Here is a 20,000-nt window from a genome sequence, read left to right as displayed (position 1 = left end):
TGTGTGTGTGTGTGTGTGTGTGTGTGTGTGTGTGTGTGTGTGTGTGTGTGTGTGTGTGTGTGTGTGTGTGTGTGTGTGTGTGTGTGTGTGTGTGTGTGTGTGTGTGTTCCAGGTGTGAGTGTTGTATTAACAGTGTGTGTGTGTGTGTTCCAGGTGTGAGTGTTGTATTAACAGTGTGTGTGTGTGTGTGTGTGTTCCAGGTGTGAGTGTTGTATTAACAGTGTGTGTGTGTGTGTTCCAGGTGTGAGTGTTGTATTAACAGTGTGTGTGTGTGTGTGTTCCAGGTGTGAGTGTTGTATTAACAGTGTGTGTGTGTGTGTGTGTGTGTGTGTGTGTGTGTGTGTGTTCCAGGTGTGAGTGTTGTATTAACAGTGTGTGTGTGTGTGTTCCAGGTGTGAGTGTTGTATTAACAGTGTGTGTGTGTGTGTGTGTTCCAGGTGTGAGTGTTGTATTAACAGTGTGTGTGTGTGTGTGTGTTCCAGGTGTGAGTGTTGTATTAACAGTGTGTGTGTGTGTGTGTTCCAGGTGTGAGTGTTGTATTAACAGTGTGTGTGTGTGTGTGTTCCAGGTGTGAGTGTTGTATTAACAGTGTGTGTGTGTGTGTTCCAGGTGTGAGTGTTGTATTAACAGTGTGTGTGTGTGTTCCAGGTGTGAGTGTTGTATGAACAGTGTGTGTGTGTGTGTTCCAGGTGTGAGTGTTGTATTAACAGTGTGTGTGTGTTCCAGGTGTGAGTGTACCCCAGGCTACGTGGGGGATCAGTGTGAGCTGGACTATGATGACTGTGAGGAGAACAAGTGTCAGAACGGAGCTCAGTGTATTGATGCGGTCAACGGATACACCTGTGTCTGTCCTGAGGGATACAGGTAACAGGACACACACACACACCTAGACACACACACACACACCTAGACACACACACACACACCTAGACACACACACACACACCTAGACACACACACACACACACAGTACTAGTCAAAAGTTTGGACACACCTACTCATTCAAGGGTTTTTCTTTATTTTTTTATATTTTCTACATTGTAGAATAATAGTGAAGACATCAACATGTTTGACTGGTGCTGTATATACAGATTATCTAGGGGTCAGAGTATCTAGAGGTCAGAGTATCTAGGGGTCAGAGTATCTCCCCAGAGTATCTAGGGGTCAGAGTATATCCCCAGAGTATCTAGGGGTCAGAGTATATCCCCAGAGTATCTAGGGGTCAGAGTATATCCCCAGAGTATCTAAGGGTCAGAGTATCTAGGGGTCAGAGTATATCCCCAGGGTATCTAGGGGTCAGAGTATATCCCCAGAGTATCTAGGGGTCAGAGTATATCCCCAGAGTATCTAGGGGTCAGAGTATATCCCCAGAGTATCTAGGGGTCAGAGTATCTAGGGGTCAGAGTATATCCCCAGAGTATCTAGGGGTCAGAGTATCTAGGGGTCAGAGTATCTAGGGGTCAGAGTATCTAGGGGTCAGAGTATCTAGGGGTCAGAGTATCTAGGGGTCAGAGTATCTAGGGGTCAGAGTATCTAGGGGTCAGAGTATCTAGGGGTCAGAGTATCTCCCCAGAGTATCTAGGGGTCAGAGTATATCCCCAGAGTATCTAGGGGTCAGAGTATATCCCCAGAGTATCTAGGGGTCAGAGTATATCCCCAGAGTATCTAAGGGTCAGAGTATCTAGGGGTCAGAGTATATCCCCAGGGTATCTAGGGGTCAGAGTATATCCCCAGAGTATCTAGGGGTCAGAGTATATCCCCAGGGTATCTAGGGGTCAGAATATATCCCCAGAGTATCTAAGGGACAGAGTATCTAGGGGCCAGAGTATCTAGGGGTCAGAGTATATCCCCAGAGTATCTAGGGGTCAGAGTATATCCCCAGAGTATCTAAGGGTCAGAGTATATCCCCAGAGTATCTAGGGGTCAGAGTATATCCCCAGAGTATCTAAGGGTCAGAGTATCTAGGGGTCAGAGTATATATCCCCAGAGTATCTAAGGGTCAGAGTATCTAGGGGTCAGAGTATCTAGGGGTCAGAGTATATCCCCAGAGTATCTAGGGGTCAGAGTATCTAGGGGTCAGAGTATCTAGGGGTCAGAGTATATCCCCAGAGTATCTAAGGGTCAGAGTATCTAGGGATCAGAGTATATCCCCAGAGTATCTAAGGGTCAGAGTATCTAGGGGCCAGAGTATCTAGGGGTCAGAGTATATCCCCAGAGTATCTAAGGGTCAGAGTATCTAGGGGTCAGAGTATATCCCCAGAGTATCTAAGGGTCAGAGTATCTAGGGGTCAGAGTATCTAGGGGTCAGAGTATATCCCCAGAGTATCTAAGGGTCAGAGTATCTAGGGGTCAGAGTATATCCCCAGAGTATCTAGGGGTCAGAGTATATCCCCAGAGTATCTAATGGACAGAGTATCTAGGGGTCAGAGTATATCCCCAGAGTATCTAAGGTCAGAGTATCTAGGGGTCAGAGTATCTAGGGGTCAGAGTATATCCCCAGAGTATCTAGGGGTCAGAGTATATCCCCAGAGTATCTAATGGACAGAGTATCTAGGGGTCAGAGTATATCCCCAGGGTATCTAGGGGTCAGAGTATATCCCCAGAGTATCTAAGGTCAGAGTATCTAGGGGTCAGAGTATATCCCCAGAGTATCTAGGGGTCAGAGTATATATCCCCAGAGTATCTAGGGGTCAGAGTATATCCCCAGAGTATCTAGGGGTCAGAGTATATCCCCAGAGTATCTAGGCGTCAGAGTATATCCCCAGAGTATCTAGGGGTCAGAGTATATCCCCAGAGTATCTAAGGGTCAGAGTATCTAGGGGTCAGAGTATATCCCCAGGGTATCTAGGGGTCAGAGTATATCCCCAGAGTATCTAAGGGTCAGAGTATCTAGGGGTCAGAATATATCCCCAGGGTATCTAGGGGTCAGAATATATCCCCAGAGTATCTAAGGGACAGAGTATCTAGGGGTCAGAGTATATCTCCAGAGTATCTAAGGGTCAGAGTATCTAGGGGCCAGAGTATCTAGGGGTCAGAGTATATCCCCAGAGTATCTAGGGGTCAGAGTATATCCCCAGAGTATCTAAGGGTCAGAGTATCTAGGGGTCAGAGTATATCCCCAGAGTATCTAGGGGTCAGAGTATATCCCCAGAGTATCTAAGGGTCAGAGTATCTAGGGGTCAGAGTATATATCCCCAGAGTATCTAAGGGTCAGAGTATCTAGGGGTCAGAGTATCTAGGGGTCAGAGTATCTAGGGGTCAGAGTATATCCCCAGAGTATCTAGGGGTCAGAGTATCTAGGGGTCAGAGTATCTAGGGGTCAGAGTATATCCCCAGCGTATCTAAGGGTCAGAGTATCTAGGGGTCAGAGTATATCCCCAGAGTATCTAAGGGTCAGAGTATCTAGGGGCCAGAGTATCTAGGGGTCAGAGTATATCCCCAGAGTATCTAAGGGTCAGAGTATCTAGGGGTCAGAGTATATCCCCAGAGTATCTAAGGGTCAGAGTATCTAGGGGTCAGAGTATCTAGGGGTCAGAGTATATCCCCAGAGTATCTAAGGGTCAGAGTATCTAGGGGTCAGAGTATATCCCCAGAGTATCTAGGGGTCAGAGTATATCCCCAGAGTATCTAATGGACAGAGTATCTAGGGGTCAGAGTATATCCCCAGGGTATCTAGGGGTCAGAGTATATCCCCAGAGTATCTAAGGTCAGAGTATCTAGGGGTCAGAGTATATCCCCAGAGTATCTAGGGGTCAGAGTATATCCCCAGAGTATCTAGGGGTCAGAGTATATCCCCAGAGTATCTAAGGGTCAGAGTATCTAGGGGTCAGAGTATATCCCCAGAGTATCTAAGGGTCAGAGTATCTAGGGGCCAGAGTATCTAGGGGTCAGAGTATATCCCCAGAGTATCTAAGGGTCAGAGTATCTAGGGGTCAGAGTATCTAGGGGTCAGAGTATCTAGGGGTCAGAGTATCTAGGGGTCAGAGTATATCCCCAGAGTATCTAAGGGTCAGAGTATCTAGGGGTCAGAGTATATCCCCAGAGTATCTAGGGGTCAGAGTATATCCCCAGAGTATCTAATGGACAGAGTATCTAGGGGTCAGAGTATATCCCCAGAGTATCTAAGGTCAGAGTATCTAGGGGTCAGAGTATATCCCCAGAGTATCTAGGGGTCAGAGTATATCCCCAGAGTATCTAGGGGTCAGAGTATATCCCCAGAGTATCTAAGGGTCAGAGTATCTAGGGGTCAGAGTATATCCCCAGGGTATCTAGGGGTCAGAGTATATCCCCAGAGTATCTAAGGGTCAGAGTATCTAGGGGTCAGAATATATCCCCAGAGTATCTAAGGGTCAGAGTATCTAGGTGTCAGAGTATATCCCCAGGGTATCTAGGGGTCAGAATATATCCCCAGAGTATCTAAGGGACAGAGTATCTAGGGGTCAGAGTATATCTCCAGAGTATCTAAGGGTCAGAGTATCTAGGGGCCAGAGTATCTAGGGGTCAGAGTATATCCCCAGAGTATCTAGGGGTCAGAGTATATCCCCAGAGTATCTAAGGGTCAGAGTATCTAGGGGTCAGAGTATATATCCCCAGAGTATCTAAGGGTCAGAGTATCTAGGGGTCAGAGTATCTAGGGGTCAGAGTATATCCCCAGAGTATCTAGGGGTCAGAGTATATCCCCAGAGTATCTAAGGGTCAGAGTATCTAGGGGTCAGAGTATATCCCCAGGGTATCTAGGGGTCAGAGTATATCCCCAGAGTATCTAAGGGTCAGAGTATCTAGGGGTCAGAGTATACCCCCAGAGTATCTAGGGGTCAGAGTATATCCCCAGAGTATCTAGGGGTCAGAGTATCTAGGGGTCAGAATATATCCCCAGAGTATCTAAGGGTCAGAGTATATAGGTGTCAGAGTATATCCCCAGGGTATCTAGGGGTCAGAATATATCCCCAGAGTATCTAAGGGACAGAGTATCTAGGGGTCAGAGTATATCTCCAGAGTATCTAAGGGTCAGAGTATCTAGGGGCCAGAGTATCTAGGGGTCAGAGTATATCCCCAGAGTATCTAGGGGTCAGAGTATATCCCCAGAGTATCTAAGGGTCAGAGTATCTAGGGGTCAGAGTATATCCCCAGAGTATCTAAGGGTCAGAGTATCTAGGGGTCAGAGTATATCCCCAGAGTATCTAGGGGTCAGAGTATACCCCCAGAGTATCTAGGGGTCAGAGTATATCCCCAGAGTATCTAAGGGTCAGAGTATCTAGGGGACAGAGTATCTAAGGGTCAGAGTATCTAGGGGTCAGAGTATCTAGGGGTCAGAGTATCTAGGGGTCAGAGTATCTAGGGGTCAGAGTATATCCCCAGAGTATCTAAGGGTCAGAGTATCTAGGGGTCAGAGTATATCCCCAGAGTATCTAAGGGTCAGAGTATCTAGGGGCCAGAGTATCTAGGGGTCAGAGTATATCCCCAGAGTATCTAAGGGTCAGAGTATCTAGGGGTCAGAGTATATCCCCAGAGTATCTAAGGGTCAGAGTATCTAGGGGTCAGAGTATATCCCCAGAGTATCTAGGGGTCAGAGTATATCCCCAGAGTATCTAATGGACAGAGTATCTAGGGGTCAGAGTATCTAGGGGTCAGAGTATCTAGTGGTCAGAGTATATCCCCAGAGTATCTAGGGGTCAGAGTATATCCCCAGAGTATCTAATGGACAGAGTATCTAGGGGTCAGAGTATATCCCCAGGGTATCTAGGGGTCAGAGTATATCCCCAGAGTATCTAAGGTCAGAGTATCTAGGGGTCAGAGTATATCCCCAGAGTATCTAAGGGTCAGAGTATCTAGGGGTCAGAGTATCTAGGGGTCAGAGTATATCCCCAGAGTATCTAAGGGTCAGAGTATCTAGGGGTCAGAGTATATCCCCAGAGTATCTAGGGGTCAGAGTATATCCCCAGAGTATCTAAGGGTCAGAGTATCTAGGGGTCAGAGTATCTAGGGGTCAGAGTATATCCCCAGAGTATCTAGGGGTCAGAGTATATCCCCAGAGTATCTAGGGGTCAGAGTATCTAGGGGTCAGAGTATATCCCCAGAGTATCTAGGGGTCAGAGTATCTAGGGGTCAGAGTATCTCCCCATAGTATCTAGGGGTCAGAGTATATCCCCAGAGTATCTAGGGGTCAGAGTATATCCCCAGAGTATCTAGGGGTCAGAGTATCTCCCCAGAGTATCTAGGGGTCAGAGTATCTAGGGGTCAGAGTATCTAGGGGTCAGAGTATCTAGGGGTCAGAGTATATCCCCAGAGTATCTAGGGGTCAGAGTATCTAGGGGTCAGAGTATCTAGGGGTCAGAGTATCTAGGGGTCAGAGTATATCCCCAGAGTATCTAGGGGTCAGAGTATATCCCCAGAGTATCTAGGGGTCAGACTCCCTCACGACGCCAGGACAGCGGAGTCAATCACCACCTTCCGGAGACACCTGAAACCCCACCTCTTTAAGGAATACCTAGGATAGGATAAGTAATCTCTCTCACCCCCCTTAAGTTTTAGATGCACTATTGTAAAGTGACTGTTCCACTGGATGTCATAAGGTGAATGCACCAATTTGTAAGTCGCTCTGGATAAGAGCGTCTGCTAAATGACTTAAATGTAAATGTAAATGTAGGGGTCAGAGTATATCCCCAGAGTATCTAAGGGTCAGAGTATCTAGGGGTCAGAGTATATCCCCAGAGTATCTAAGGGTCAGAGTATCTAGGGGCCAGAGTATCTAGGGGTCAGAGTATATCCCCAGAGTATCTAAGGGTCAGAGTATCTAGAGGTCAGAGTATATCCCCAGAGTATCTAAGGGTCAGAGTATCTAGGGGTCAGAGTATCTAGGGGTCAGAGTATATCCCCAGAGTATCTAAGGGTCAGAGTATCTAGGGGTCAGAGTATCTAGGGGTCAGAGTATCTAAGGGTCAGAGTATCTAGGGGTCAGAGTATCTAGGGGTCAGAGTATATCCCCAGAGTATCTAAGGGTCAGAGTATCTAGGGGTCAGAGTATATCCCCAGGGTATCTAGGTATGAAGGTCAGTCAATACGGAAAATGTCAAGAAAGTTTCTTCAAGTGGAGTTGCAAAAACCATCAAGCGCCATGATGAAACTGGCTCTCATGAGGAGACCCACAGACCCAGAGTCCTCTGCTGCAGTTAACCTGTTTAGTACCAGTCTGTAGGGGTAGTTAACCTGAACGTTCATGATGAGGTAGGGGCTGGTTTAGTACCAGTCTGTAGGGGTAGTTAACCTGAACGTTCATGATGAGGTAGGGGCTGGTTTAGTACCAGTCTGTAGGGGTAGTTAACCTGAACGTTCATGATGAGGTAGGGGCTGGTTTAGTACCAGTCTGTAGGGGTAGTTAACCTGAACGTTCATGATGAGGTAGGGGCTGGTTTAGTACCAGTCTGTAGGGGTAGTTAACCTGAACGTTCATGATGCGGTAGGGGCTGGTTTAGTACCAGTCTGTAGGGGTAGTTAACCTGAACGTTCATGATGAGGTAGGGGCTGGTTTAGTACCAGTCTGTAGGGGTAGTTAACCTGAACGTTCATGATGAGGTAGGGGCTGGTTTAGTACCAGTCTGTAGGGGTAGTTAACCTGAACGTTCATTATGAGGTAGGGGCTGGTTTAGTACCAGTCTGTAGGGGTAGTTAACCTGAACGTTCATGATGAGGTAGGGGCTGGTTTAGTACCAGTCTGTAGGGGTAGTTAACCTGAACGTTCATGATGAGGTAGGGGCTGGTTTAGTACCAGTCTGTAGGGGTAGTTAACCTGAACGTTCATGATGAGGTAGGGGCTGGTTTAGTACCAGTCTGTAGGGGTAGTTAACCTGAACGTTCATGATGAGGTAGGGGCTGGTTTAGTACCAGTCTGTAGGGGTAGTTAACCTGAACGTTCATGATGAGGTAGGGGCTGGTTTAGTACCAGTCTGTAGGGGTAGTTAACCTGAACGTTCATGATGAGGTAGGGGCTGGTTTAGTACCAGTCTGTAGGGGTGGTTAACCTGAACGTTCATGATGAGGTAGGGGCTGGTTTAGTACCAGTCTGTAGGGGTGGTTAACCTGAACGTTCATGATGAGGTAGGGGCTGGTTTAGTACCAGTCTGTAGGGGTAGTTAACCTGAACGTTCATGATGAGTTAGGGGCTGGTTTAGTACCAGTCTGTAGGGGTAGTTAACCTGAACGTTCATGATGAGGTAGGGGCTGGTTTAGTACCAGTCTGTAGGGGTAGTTAACCTGAACGTTCATGATGAGGTAGGGCCTGGTTTAGTACCAGTCTGTAGGGGTAGTTAACCTGAACGTTCATGATGAGGTAGGGGCTGGTTTAGTACCAGTCTGTAGGGGTAGTTAACCTGAACGTTCATGATGAGGTAGGGGCTGGTTTAGTACCAGGCTGTAGGGGTAGTTAACCTGAACGTTCATGATGAGGTAGGGGCTGGTTTAGTACCAGTCTGTAGGAGTAGTTAACCTGAACGTTCATGATGAGGTAGGGGCTGGTTTAGTACCAGTCTGTAGGTGTAGTTAACCTGAACGTTCATGATGAGGTAGGGGCTGGTTTAGTACCAGTCTGTAGGGGTAGTTAACCTGAACGTTCATGATGAGGTAGGGGCTGGTTTAGTTCCAGTCTGTAGGGGTAGTTAACCTGAACGTTCATGATGAGGTAGGGGCTGGTTTAGTACCAGTCTGTAGGGGTAGTTAACCTGAACGTTCATGATGAGGTCGGGGCTGGTTTAGTACCAGTCTGTAGGGGTAGTTAACCTGAACGTTCATGATGAGGTAGGGGCTGGTTTAGTACCAGTCTGTAGGGGTAGTTAACCTGAATGTTCATGATGAGGTAGGGGCTGGTTTAGTACCAGTCTGTAGGGGTAGTTAACCTGAACGTTCATTATGAGGTAGGGGCTGGTTTAGTACCAGTCTGTAGGGGTAGTTAACCTGAACGTTCATGATGAGGTAGGGGCTGGTTTAGTACCAGTCTGTAGGGGTAGTTAACCTGAACGTTCATTATGAGGTAGGGGCTGGTTTAGTACCAGTCTGTAGGGGTAGTTAACCTGAACGTTCATGATGAGGTAGGGGCTGGTTTAGTACCAGTCTGTAGGGGTAGTTAACCTGAACGTTCATTATGAGGTAGGGGCTGGTTTAGTACCAGTCTGTAGGGGTAGTTAACCTGAACGTTCATGATGAGGTAGGGGCTGGTTTAGTACCAGTCTGTAGGGGTAGTTAACCTGAACGTTCATGATGAGGTAGGGGCTGGTTTAGTACCAGTCTGTAGGGGTAGTTAACCTGAACGTTCATGATGAGGTAGGGGCTGGTTTAGTACCAGTCTGTAGGGGTAGTTAACCTGAACGTTCATGATGAGGTAGGGGCTGGTTTAGTACCAGTCTGTAGGGGTAGTTAACCTGAACGTTCATTATGAGGTAGGGGCTGGTTTAGTACCAGTCTGTAGGGGTAGTTAACCTGAACGTTCATGATGAGGTAGGGGCTGGTTTAGTACCAGTCTGTAGGGGTAGTTAACCTGAACGTTCATGATGAGGTAGGGGCTGGTTTAGTACCAGTCTGTAGGGGTAGTTAACCTGAACGTTCATGATGAGGTAGGGGCTGGTTTAGTACGAGTCTGTAGGTGTAGTTATCCTGCAGCACCACCTTGTGGCTCATATGTAGAACAGAATCAGACATTTAGAACAGAACAGGAGCAGAGTAGAACAGAACAGGAGCAGAACAGGAGCAGAGTAGAACAGGAGCAGAGTAGAACAGAACAGGAGCAGAACAGGAGCAGAGTAGAACAGACCAGGAGCAGAACAGGAGCAGAGTAGAACAGAACAGGAGCAGAACAGGAGCAGAGTAGAACAGAACAGGAGCAGAACAGGAGCAGAACAGAACAGGAGCAGAACAGGAGCAGAGTAGAACAGAACAGGAGCAGAGTAGAACAGAACAGGAGCAGAGTAGAACAGAACAGGAGCAGAACAGGAGCAGAGTAGAACAGAACAGGAGCAGAACAGGAGCAGAGTAGAACAGAACAGGAGCAGAATAGAACAGAACAGGAGCAGAGTAGAACAGAACAGGAGCAGAATAGAACAGAACAGGAGCAGAATAGAACAGAACAGGAGCAGAACAGGAGCAGAGTAGAACAGAACAGGAGCAGAACAGGAGCAGAGTAGAACAGAACAGGAGCAGAACAGGAGCAGAGTAGAACAGAACAGGAGCAGAATAGAACAGAACAGGAGCAGAGTAGAACAGAACAGGAGCAGAATAGAACAGAACAGGAGCAGAATAGAACAGAACAGGAGCAGAACAGGAGCAGAGTAGAACAGAACAGGAGCAGAACAGGAGCAGAACAGGAGCAGAACAGGAGCAGAGTAGAACAGAACAGGAGCAGAATAGAACAGAACAGGAGCAGAACAGGAGCAGAGTAGAACAGAACAGGAGCAGAACAGGAGCAGAACAGGAGCAGAACAGGAGCAGAACAGGAGCAGAGTAGAACAGAACAGGAGCAGAACAGGAGCAGAATAGAACAGAACAGGAGCAGAGTAGAACAGAACAGGAGCAGAGTAGAACAGGAGCAGAGTAGAACAGAACAGGAGCAGAGTAGAACAGAACAGGAGCAGAGTAGAACAGAACAGGGGCAGAACAGGAGCAGAGTAGAACAGAACAGGAGCAGAATAGAACAGAACAGGAGCAGAACAGGAGCAGAGTAGAACAGGAGCAGAGTAGAACAGAACAGGAGCAGAGTAGAACAGAACAGGAGCAGAGTAGAACAGAACAGGAGCAGAGTAGAACAGAACAGGAGCAGAGTAGAACAGAACAGGAGCAGAGTAGAACAGAACGAGCAGAATAGAACAGAACAGGAGCAGAATAGAACAGAACAGGAGCAGAGTAGAACAGAACAGGAGCAGAATAGAACAGAACAGTAGCAGAGTAGAACAGAACAGGAGCAGAACAGGAGCAGAGTAGAACAGAACAGGAGCAGAATAGAACAGAACAGGAGCAGAATAGAACAGAACAGGAGCAGAGTAGAACAGAACAGGAGCAGAGTAGAACAGAACAGGAGCAGAGTAGAACAGAACAGGAGCAGAGTAGAACAGAACAGGAGCAGAGTAGAACAGAACAGGAGCAGAGTAGAACAGAACAGGAGCAGAGTAGAACAGAACAGGAGTAGAGTAGAACAGAACAGGAGCAGAGTAGAACAGAACAGGAGCAGAATAGGACAGGAGCAGAGTAGAACAGGACAGGAGCAGAACAGAACAGGAGCAGAGTAGAACAGAACAGGAGCAGAGTAGAACAGAACAGGAGCAGAGTAGAACAGAACAGGAGCAGAGTAGAACAGAACAGGAGTAGAGTAGAACAGAACAGGAGCAGAGTAGAACAGAACAGGAGCAGAATAGAACAGAACAGAACAGGAGCAGAGTAGAACAGGACAGGAGCAGAACAGAACAGGAGCAGAGTAGAACAGAACAGGAGCAGAGTAGAACAGAACAGGAGCAGAGTAGAACAGAACAGGAGCAGAGTAGAACAGAACAGGAGCAGAATAGAACAGAACAGGAGCAGAGTAGAACAGAACAGGAGCAGAGTAGAACAGAACAGGAGCAGAATAGAACAGAACAGGAGCAGAATAGAACAGAACAGGAGCAGAACAGGAGCAGAGTAGAACAGAACAGGAGCAGAGTAGAACAGAACAGGAGCAGAGTAGAACAGAACAGGAGCAGAATAGAACAGAACAGGAGCAGAGTAGAACAGAACAGGAGTAGAACAGAACAGGAGCAGAGTAGAACAGAACAGGAGCAGAACAGGAGTAGAACAGAACAGGAGCAGAACAGGAGCAGAGTAGAACAGAACAGGAGTAGAACAGAACAGGAGCAGAGTAGAACAGAACAGGAGCAGAGTAGAACAGAACAGGAGCAGAGTAGAACAGAACAGGAGCAGAGTAGAACAGAACAGGAGCAGAACAGAACAGGAGCAGAGTAGAACAGAATAGGAGCAGAGTAGAACAGAACAAGAGCAGAATAGAACAGAACAGGAGCAGAACAGGAGCAGAGTAGAACAGAACAGGAGCAGAGTAGAACAGAACAGGAGCAGAGTAGAACAGAACAGGAGCAGAATAGAACAGAACAGGAGCAGAATAGAACAGAACAGGAGCAGAGTAGAACAGAACAGGAGCAGAGTAGAACAGAACAGGAGCAGAGTAGAACAGAACAGGAGCAGAGTAGAACAGAACAGGAGCAGAGTAGAACAGAACAGGAGCAGAATAGAACAGAACAGGAGCAGAATAGAACAGAATAGGAGCAGAATAGAACATGTACCCCACACATACAATTATCTGTAAGGTTTGAATTTCAAACACAGATTCAACCACAAAGACCAGGGAGGTTTTCCAATGCCTCACAAAGAAGGGCAAGTATTGGTCGATGGGTAAAAAAAAACAATCACTACAAAGATACAGGCATCCTTCTTAACTCAGTTGCCGGAGAGGAAGGAAACCGCTCAGGAATTTCACCATAAGGCCAATGGTGACTTTAAAACAGTTACAGAGTTTAATGGCTGTGATGGGAGAAAACTGAGGATGGATCAACAACATTGTAGTTACTCCACAATACTAACCTAAATGACAGAGTGAAAAGAAGGAAGCCTGTACAGACTAAAAAATATTCCAAAACATGCATCCTGTTTGCAACAAGGCTCGTAAGTAAAACTGCACAAAATATGGCAAAGAAATACACTTTTTGTCCTGAATACAAAGTGTTGTGTTTGGGGCAAATCCAACACAACACATCACTGAGTACCGCTCTCCATATTTTAAAGCACAGTGGCTGTGTCATGTTATGGGTATGCTTGTCATCATTAAGAACTGTGGAGTTATTCGGGATAAAAATGAATTCAGCGGTCTGTTCTGTGAGTCCCTGATGGTTGTTTTGTTTGTTTTCAGCAGTCTGTTCTGTGAGACCCTGATGGTTGTTATGTTTGTTTTCAGCAGTCTGTTCTGTGAGTCCCTGATGGTTGTTATGTTTGTTTTCAGCAGTCTGTTCTGTGAGACCCTGATGGTTGTTATGTTTGTTTTCAGCGGTCTGTTCTGTGAGTTCCCTCCTCCCATGGTTCTGCCGCGCACCAGTCCCTGTGACGACCACGAGTGTATGAACGGAGCGCAGTGCGTTATCGTGGAGACGGACCCCCGTTGTCAGTGTCTCCATGGTTACGAGGGCGAGTGGTGCGAGACGCTAGCCAGTGTCAACTTTGTCAACCGACGGTCTTACCTGCAGCTGCCCTCTAGTCTAATCACACCTGAGACAAACATCACACTACAGGTACACACACACACACACACACACACACACACACACACACACACACACACACACACACACACACACACACACACACACACACACACACACACACACACACACACACACACACACACATGTCATCATCACTTCCTTGACTGACTTATAACTATAAGGGGTGATTAAACAAAGGTGTGTGTGTGTGTGTGTGTGTGTGTGTGTGTGTGTGTGTGTGTGTGTGTGTGTGTGTGTGTGTGTGTGTGTGTGTGTGTGTGTGTGTGTGTGTGTGTGTGTGTGTGTGTGTGTGTGTGTGTGTGTTTCTGTCAGATTGCTACAGATGAGGACAGTGGTGTGTTGCTGTACAAAGGAGACAAGGACCACATTACCATAGAGTTGTATAGAGGACGTCTCCGTGTCAGCTACCACACTGGAACAAACCCTGCCTCTGCTATATACAGGTAACATACCACACACACACACACCATAACACACACACACACCATACCACACACACCATACCACAATACCACACACACACCATACCACACACCATACCACACACCATACCACACACACCATACCACACACACACACACCATAACACACACACACCATACCACACACACCATACCACACACACACACCATAACACACACCATAACACACAACATACCACACACCATACCACACACACCATACCACACACCATACCACACACTCACTCTCTCTCTGTTCTCTGTTCTCTGTCTCTCTCTCTCTCTCTGTCTCTCTCTCCCCCTCCTCTCTCTCTCACTCCTCTCTCCTCTCCCCCTCTCTCTCTCTCTCTCTCTCTCTCCCTACCCCCTCTCTCTCTCTCTGTCTCTCCCCCCCCTCTCTCTCTCCCCCTCTCTCTCTCTCCCTCCTCTCTCTCTCTCTCTCTCTCTCTCTCTCTCTCTCTCTCTCTCTCTCTCTCTCTCTCTCTCTCTCTCTCTCCCCCTCTCTCTCTCTCGCTCTCTCCTCTCTCTCTCTCTCTCTCCCCCTCTCTCTCTCTCTCTCTCTCTCTCTCTCTCTCTCTCTCTCTCTCTCTCTCTCTCTCTCTCTCTCTCTCTCTCTCTCTCCTCCCCCTCTCTCTCTCTCTCTCTCTCTCTCTCTCTCTCTCTCTCTCTCTCTCTCTCTCTCTCTCTCTCTCTCTCTCTCTCTCCTCTCAGTGTGGAGACAGTAAATGACGGTGTATTCCATGTGGTAGAGTTGGTGGCATCAGATCAGACTGTATCTCTGTCTATTGATGGAGGACCAGTCAAGTCTATCAACTCTCTGAGTAAACAGTCAACACTCAGCATCGATTCTCCTCTATACCTGGGAGGTACGTTATACACTGTGTGTGTTAGGGAAGAGGGGGTTTCTGGGACGTATTGTCGCTCCCTCTAACCCTCCCTTAACAAGCTATAAAACGTGTTGGTTCCATATGTGACGTATCATCTCTCTCTGTGTCTCTCTTCTTCTCTTTCTCTCTCTCTGTGTCTCTCTTCTTCTCTTTCTCTCTGTGTCTCTCTTCTTCTCTTTCTACCTCTGTGTGTCTCTCTTCTTCTCTCTCTCTCTGTGTCTCTCTTCTTCTCTTTCTCTCTGTGTCTCTCTTCTTCTCTTTCTACCTCTGTGTGTCTCTCTTCTTCTCTTTCTCTCTGTGTCTCTCTTCTTCTCTTTCTACCTCTGTGTGTCTCTCTTCTTCTCTTTCTACCTCTCTGTGTCTCTCTTCTTCTCTTTCTCTCTGTGTGTGTCTCTCTTCTTCTCTTTCTCTCTGTGTCTCTCTTCTTCTCTTTCTACCTCTGTGTGTCTCTCTTCTTCTCTTTCTACCTCTCTGTGTCTCTCTTCTTCTCTTTCTCTCTGTGTGTGTCTCTCTTCTTCTCTTTCTCTCTGTGTGTCTCTCTTCTTCTCTTTCTACCTCTCTGTGTGTGTCTTCTTCTCTTTCTTTCTCTGTGTCTCTCTTCTTCTCTTTCTCTCTGTGTGTCTCTCTTCTTCTCTTTCTTTCTGTGTGTCTCTCTTCTTCTCTTTCTACCTCTCTGTGTGTCTTCTTCTCTTTCTTTCTCTGTGTCTCTCTTCTTCTCTTTCTTTCTCTGTGTGTCTCTCTTCTTCTCTTTCTACCTCTCTGTGTCTCTCTTCTTCTCTTTCTCTCTGTGTGTGTCTCTCTTCTTCTCTTTCTCTCTGTGTGTCTCTCTTCTTCTCTTTCTACCTCTCTGTGTGTGTCTTCTTCTCTTTCTTTCTCTGTGTCTCTCTTCTTCTCTTTCTCTCTGTGTCTCTCTTCTTCTCTGTCTTTCTCTGTGTCTCTCTTCTTCTCTTTCTCTCTGTGTGTCTCTCTTCTTCTCTTTCTTTCTGTGTGTCTCTCTTCTTCTCTTTCTACCTCTCTGTGTGTCTTCTTCTCTTTCTTTCTCTGTGTCTCTCTTCTTCTCTTTCTCTCTGTGTGTCTCTCTTCTTCTCTTTCTTTCTGTGTGTCTCTCTTCTCTTTCTCTGTCTGTCTCTCTTCTTCTCTTTCTTTCTGTGTGTGTCTCTCTTCTTCTCTTTCTTTCTGTGTGTCTCTCTTCTTCTCTTTCTTTCTGTGTGTCTCTCTTCTCTTTCTCTGTCTGTCTCTCTTCTTCTCTTTCTTTCTGTGTCTGTCTCTCTTCTTCTCTTTCTCTGTGTCTCTCCTTCTCTTTCTCTCTCTGTGTGTCTCTCTTCTTCTCTTTCTTTCTCTGTGTGTCTCTCTTCTTCTCTTTCTTTCTCTGTGTGTCTCTCTTCTTCTCTTTCTTTCTCTGTGTGTCTCTCTTCTTCTCTTTCTTTCTCTGTGTGTCTCTCTTCTTCTCTTTCTCTCTCTGTGTGTCTCTTCTTCTCTTTCATTCTCTGTGTGTCTCTCTTCTTCTCTTTCTCTGTGTGTCTCTCTTCTTCTCTTTCTCTGTGTCTCTCTTCTTCTCTTTCTCTGTGTGTCTCTCTTCTTCTCTTTCTACCTCTCTGTGTGTCTCTTCTTCTCTTTCTTTCTCTGTGTGTCTCTTCTTCTCTTTCTTTCTCTGTGTGTCTCTTCTTCTCTTTCTTTCTCTGTGTGTCTCTCTTCTTCTCTTTCTCTCTCTGTGTGTCTCTTCTTCTCTTTCATTCTCTGTGTGTCTCTCTTCTTCTCTTTCTCTGTGTGTCTCTCTTCTTCTCTTTCTCTGTGTCTCTCTTCTTCTCTTTCTCTGTGTGTCTCTCTTCTTCTCTTTCTACCTCTCTGTGTGTCTCTTCTTCTCTTTCTTTCTCTGTGTGTCTCTTCTTCTCTTTCTACCTCTCTGTGTGTCTCTCTTCTTCTCTTTCTACCTCTCTGTGTGTCTCTCTTCTTCTCTTTCTACCTCTCTCTGTGTCTCTCTTCTTCTCTTTCTTACAAATTGTTAAAGGACACAAGATAAAATAAATAAGCATAAATATGGGTTGTATTTACAATGGTGTTTGTTCTTCACTGGTTGCCCTTTTCTCGTGGCAACAGGTCACAAATCTTGCTGCTGTGATGCTCTCTCTCTCTCCCTCTCCCTCTCCCTCTCTCTGGCTCTCTCTCTCTCTCTCTCTCCCTCTCCCTCTCCCTCTCTCTCTCTCTCTCTCTCTCTCTCTCTCTCTCTCTCTCTCCCTCTCTCCAGGTATGCCAGATCGTTGGTCAGTCCCTGCAGCGCTGCAGTCTGGAGTTGGGGGGCAGAACGGGACCAGCTTCCACGGCTGTCTCAGGAACCTCTACATCAACGGACAGCTGCAGGACCTGGGGGTCGGGCTGGAGCAGGGACAGGTACAGGACCTGGGGGTCAGACTGGAGCAGGGACTGGACCTGGGGGTCAGACTGGAGCAGGGACAGGACCTGGGGGTCAGACTGGAGCAGGGACAGGACCTGGGGGTCAGACTGGAGCAGGGACAGGGACAGGACCTGGGGGTCAGACTGGAGCAGGGACAGGGACAGGACCTGGGGGTCAGACTGGAGCAGGGACAGGACCTGGGGGTCAGACTGGAGCAGGGACAGGTACAAGACCTGGGGGTCGGGCTGGAGCAGGGACGGGTACAGGACCTGGGGTTCAGACTGGAGCAGGGACAGGGACAGGACCTGGGGGTCAGACTGGAGCAGGGACAGGGACAGGACCTGGGGGTCAGACTGGAGCAGGGACAGGGACAGGACCTGGGGGTCAGACTGGAGCAGGGACAGGACCTGGGGGTCAGACTGGAGCAGGGACAGGACCTGGGGTCAGACTGGAGCAGGGACAGGACCTGGGGGTCAGACTGGAGCAGGGACAGGACCTGGGGGTCAGACTGGAGCAGGTACAGGACCTGGGGTCAGACTGGAGCAGGGACAGGACCTGGGGGTCAGACTGGAGCAGGGACAGGGACAGGACCTGGGGGTCAGTTGTATTGGGTCAGGTGTATTGAAACACTCACACACGCTGTTCCACCTCTAAACTGAACCCTGTTGTGTTTTCCAGACTGGGGTTGAAGCGGGATGCCAGCCATGCCAGGCAGGGGTGTGTGGCCAGGGTGAGTGCCACCCAACCGGTCAGAGAGGCTTCTCCTGTACCTGCCACCCTGGGTGGACCGGAGACCGTTGTCAGGACCAGGTCAACAACCCCTGTGATGGGAACAAGTCAGTGGACTGGGGATGGGGGTGAGGGGTGAGGGGGAGGATGGAGAGGGATGGGGGTGAGGGGTGAGGATGGAGAAGGATGGGGGTGAGGGGTGAGGATGGAGAGGGATGGGGGTGAGGGGTGAGGGGTGAGGGGGAGAATGGAGAGGGATGGGGGTGAGGGGTGAGGGGGAGGATGGAGAATGGAGAGGGATGGAAGGGAGGGGGAAGGGATGACCATTTTTTTGTTTGGTTGTGGGATTTAAATCCATTTAAATTGTATTTCCCCTCCCCTCTGCCTCCCCTTCTCTCTCTCTCGCTCTGTCCTCTCCCTCCCCCCATCTCTCCCTCCCCCTCCTCTCTCCCTCCATCCCATCTCTCTCTCTCTCCGTCCTCTCCCTCCCCCTCCCCTCTCTCTCTCTCTCTCCGTCCTCTCCCTCCCCCTCCTCTCTCTCCCTCCCCCATCTCTCTCTCTCTCCGTCCTCTCCCTCCCCCTCCTCTCTCCCTCCATCTCTCTCTCTCTCTCTCTCCGTCCTCTCCCTCCCCCCCCCTCTCTCTCTCCGTCCTCTCCCTCCCCTCCTCTCTCCCCTCCATCCCATCTCTCTCTCTCTCCGTCCTCTCCCTCCCCCTCCTCTCTCTCCCTCCCCCATCTCTCTCTCCCTCCCCCTCCTCCCTCTCCCTCCTCCTTCCTGCAGGTGTATCCATGGTTCATGTCTTCCTATCAATTCCTACTCGTACTCCTGTCGCTGCCAGCCAGGATTCCTCGGGGTGCTGTGTGACGAGGCAGACCAGGAAGTGCTGGACCCCTGTCAGCTGACCAGGTGTAAACATGGGAAATGTAGGCTGTCTGGCCTGGGCAAGGCCTACTGTCAATGTAACCTAGGATACACGGGGGACGCCTGCGACAGAGGTGAGGGAGGGAGGGAGGGTCTCCACATCGGTCTCACTGTCTGTCTGTTCATCTGTCTGTCTGCTCTAACTGAGGGAGGGAGGGAGGGAGAGAGGGGGAGGGGGATGCCTGCGACAGAGGTGAGGGAGGGAGGGAGGGAGGGAGGGAGGGAGGGAGGGAGGGAGGGAGGCCTGCGACAGAGGTGAGGGAGGGAGGGAGGGAGGGAGGGAGGGAGGGAGGGAGGGAGGGAGGGAGGGAGGGAGGGAGGGAGGGAGGGAGGGAGGGAGGGAGGGAGGGGGAGGGGGAGGGGGAGGGAGGGAGAGGGGGAGGAGGGAGGGGGGAGGGGGATGCCTGCGACAGAGGTGAGGGGAGGGAGGGAGGGAGGGAGGGAGGGAGGGAGGGAGGGAGGGAGGGAGGGGGAGGGAGGGAGGACGCCTGCGACAGAGGTGAGGGAGGGAGGGAGGGAGGGAGGGAGGGAGGGAGGGGGAGGGAGGGAGGGAGGGGGGGGGGGGGGACGCCTGCGACAGAGGTGAGGGAGGGAGGGAGGGAGGGAGGGAGGGAGGGAGGGAGGGAGGGAGGGACGCCTGAGACAGAGGTGAGGGAGGGAGGGAGGGAGGGAGGGAGGGACGGAGGGGGGGAGGGAGGGAGAAGGGAGGGAGAGAGGGGGGAGGAGGGAGGGGGAGGGGGATGCCTGCGACAGAGGTGAGGGAGGGAGGGAGGGAGGGAGGGAGGGAGGGAGGGAGGGAGGGGGACGCCTGCGACAGAGGTGAGGGAGGGAGGGAGGGAGGGAGGGTGGGAGAGAGGGGGAGGGGGGACGCCTGCGACAGAGGTGAGGGAGGGAGGGAGGGAGGGAGGGAGGGAGGGAGGGAGGGAGGGAGGGAGGGAGGGAGGGAGGGAGGGAGGGTCTCCACATCGGTCTCACTGTCTGTCTGTTCATCTGTCTGTCTGCTCTAACTGAGGGAGGGAGGGAGGGAGAGAGGGGGGGAGGGGGATGCCTGCGACAGAGGTGAGGGAGGGAGGGAGGGAGGGACGCCTGCGACAGAGGTGAGGGAGGGAGGGAGGGAGGGAGGGAGGGAGGGAGGGAGGGAGGGAGGGAGGGAGGGAGGGACGGAGGGGGAGGGAGAAGGGAGGGAGAGAGGGGGAGGAGGGAGGGGGAGGGGGGATGCCTGCGACAGAGGTGAGGGAGGGAGGGAGGGAGGGAGGGAGGGAGGGAGGGAGGGAGGGAGGGAGGGAGGGAGGGACGCCTGCGACAGAG

At 49.7% G+C, this 20,000-nt stretch overlaps 1 protein-coding gene across 1 annotated transcript in view; it reads left to right on the top strand.

The window, feature by feature from the left end:
* LOC124028047 (slit homolog 2 protein-like) overlaps nucleotides 1–18,766 on the top strand; it is a gene marked incomplete at its 3' end in the record, with an annotated part of 27,286 nt that extends 8,520 nt beyond the window's left edge. The window contains exons 4-10 of the mRNA XM_046340217.1: nucleotides 727–864; nucleotides 13,067–13,307; nucleotides 13,614–13,744; nucleotides 14,474–14,628; nucleotides 16,895–17,037; nucleotides 17,720–17,877; nucleotides 18,552–18,766. Of these exons, the coding sequence (XP_046196173.1) occupies nucleotides 727–864; nucleotides 13,067–13,307; nucleotides 13,614–13,744; nucleotides 14,474–14,628; nucleotides 16,895–17,037; nucleotides 17,720–17,877; nucleotides 18,552–18,766 (1,181 nt within the window). The remainder of the gene's footprint in view (nucleotides 1–726; nucleotides 865–13,066; nucleotides 13,308–13,613; nucleotides 13,745–14,473; nucleotides 14,629–16,894; nucleotides 17,038–17,719; nucleotides 17,878–18,551) is intronic.
* Nucleotides 18,767–20,000: the final 1,234 nt, after the last annotated feature.

This window comes from Oncorhynchus gorbuscha, unplaced genomic scaffold, assembly GCF_021184085.1.
Source record: "Oncorhynchus gorbuscha isolate QuinsamMale2020 ecotype Even-year unplaced genomic scaffold, OgorEven_v1.0 Un_scaffold_3683, whole genome shotgun sequence".
In the NCBI taxonomy this organism is placed as follows: domain Eukaryota; kingdom Metazoa; phylum Chordata; class Actinopteri; order Salmoniformes; family Salmonidae; genus Oncorhynchus; species Oncorhynchus gorbuscha.
This window is presented reverse-complemented; position numbering and strand designations above follow the sequence as displayed.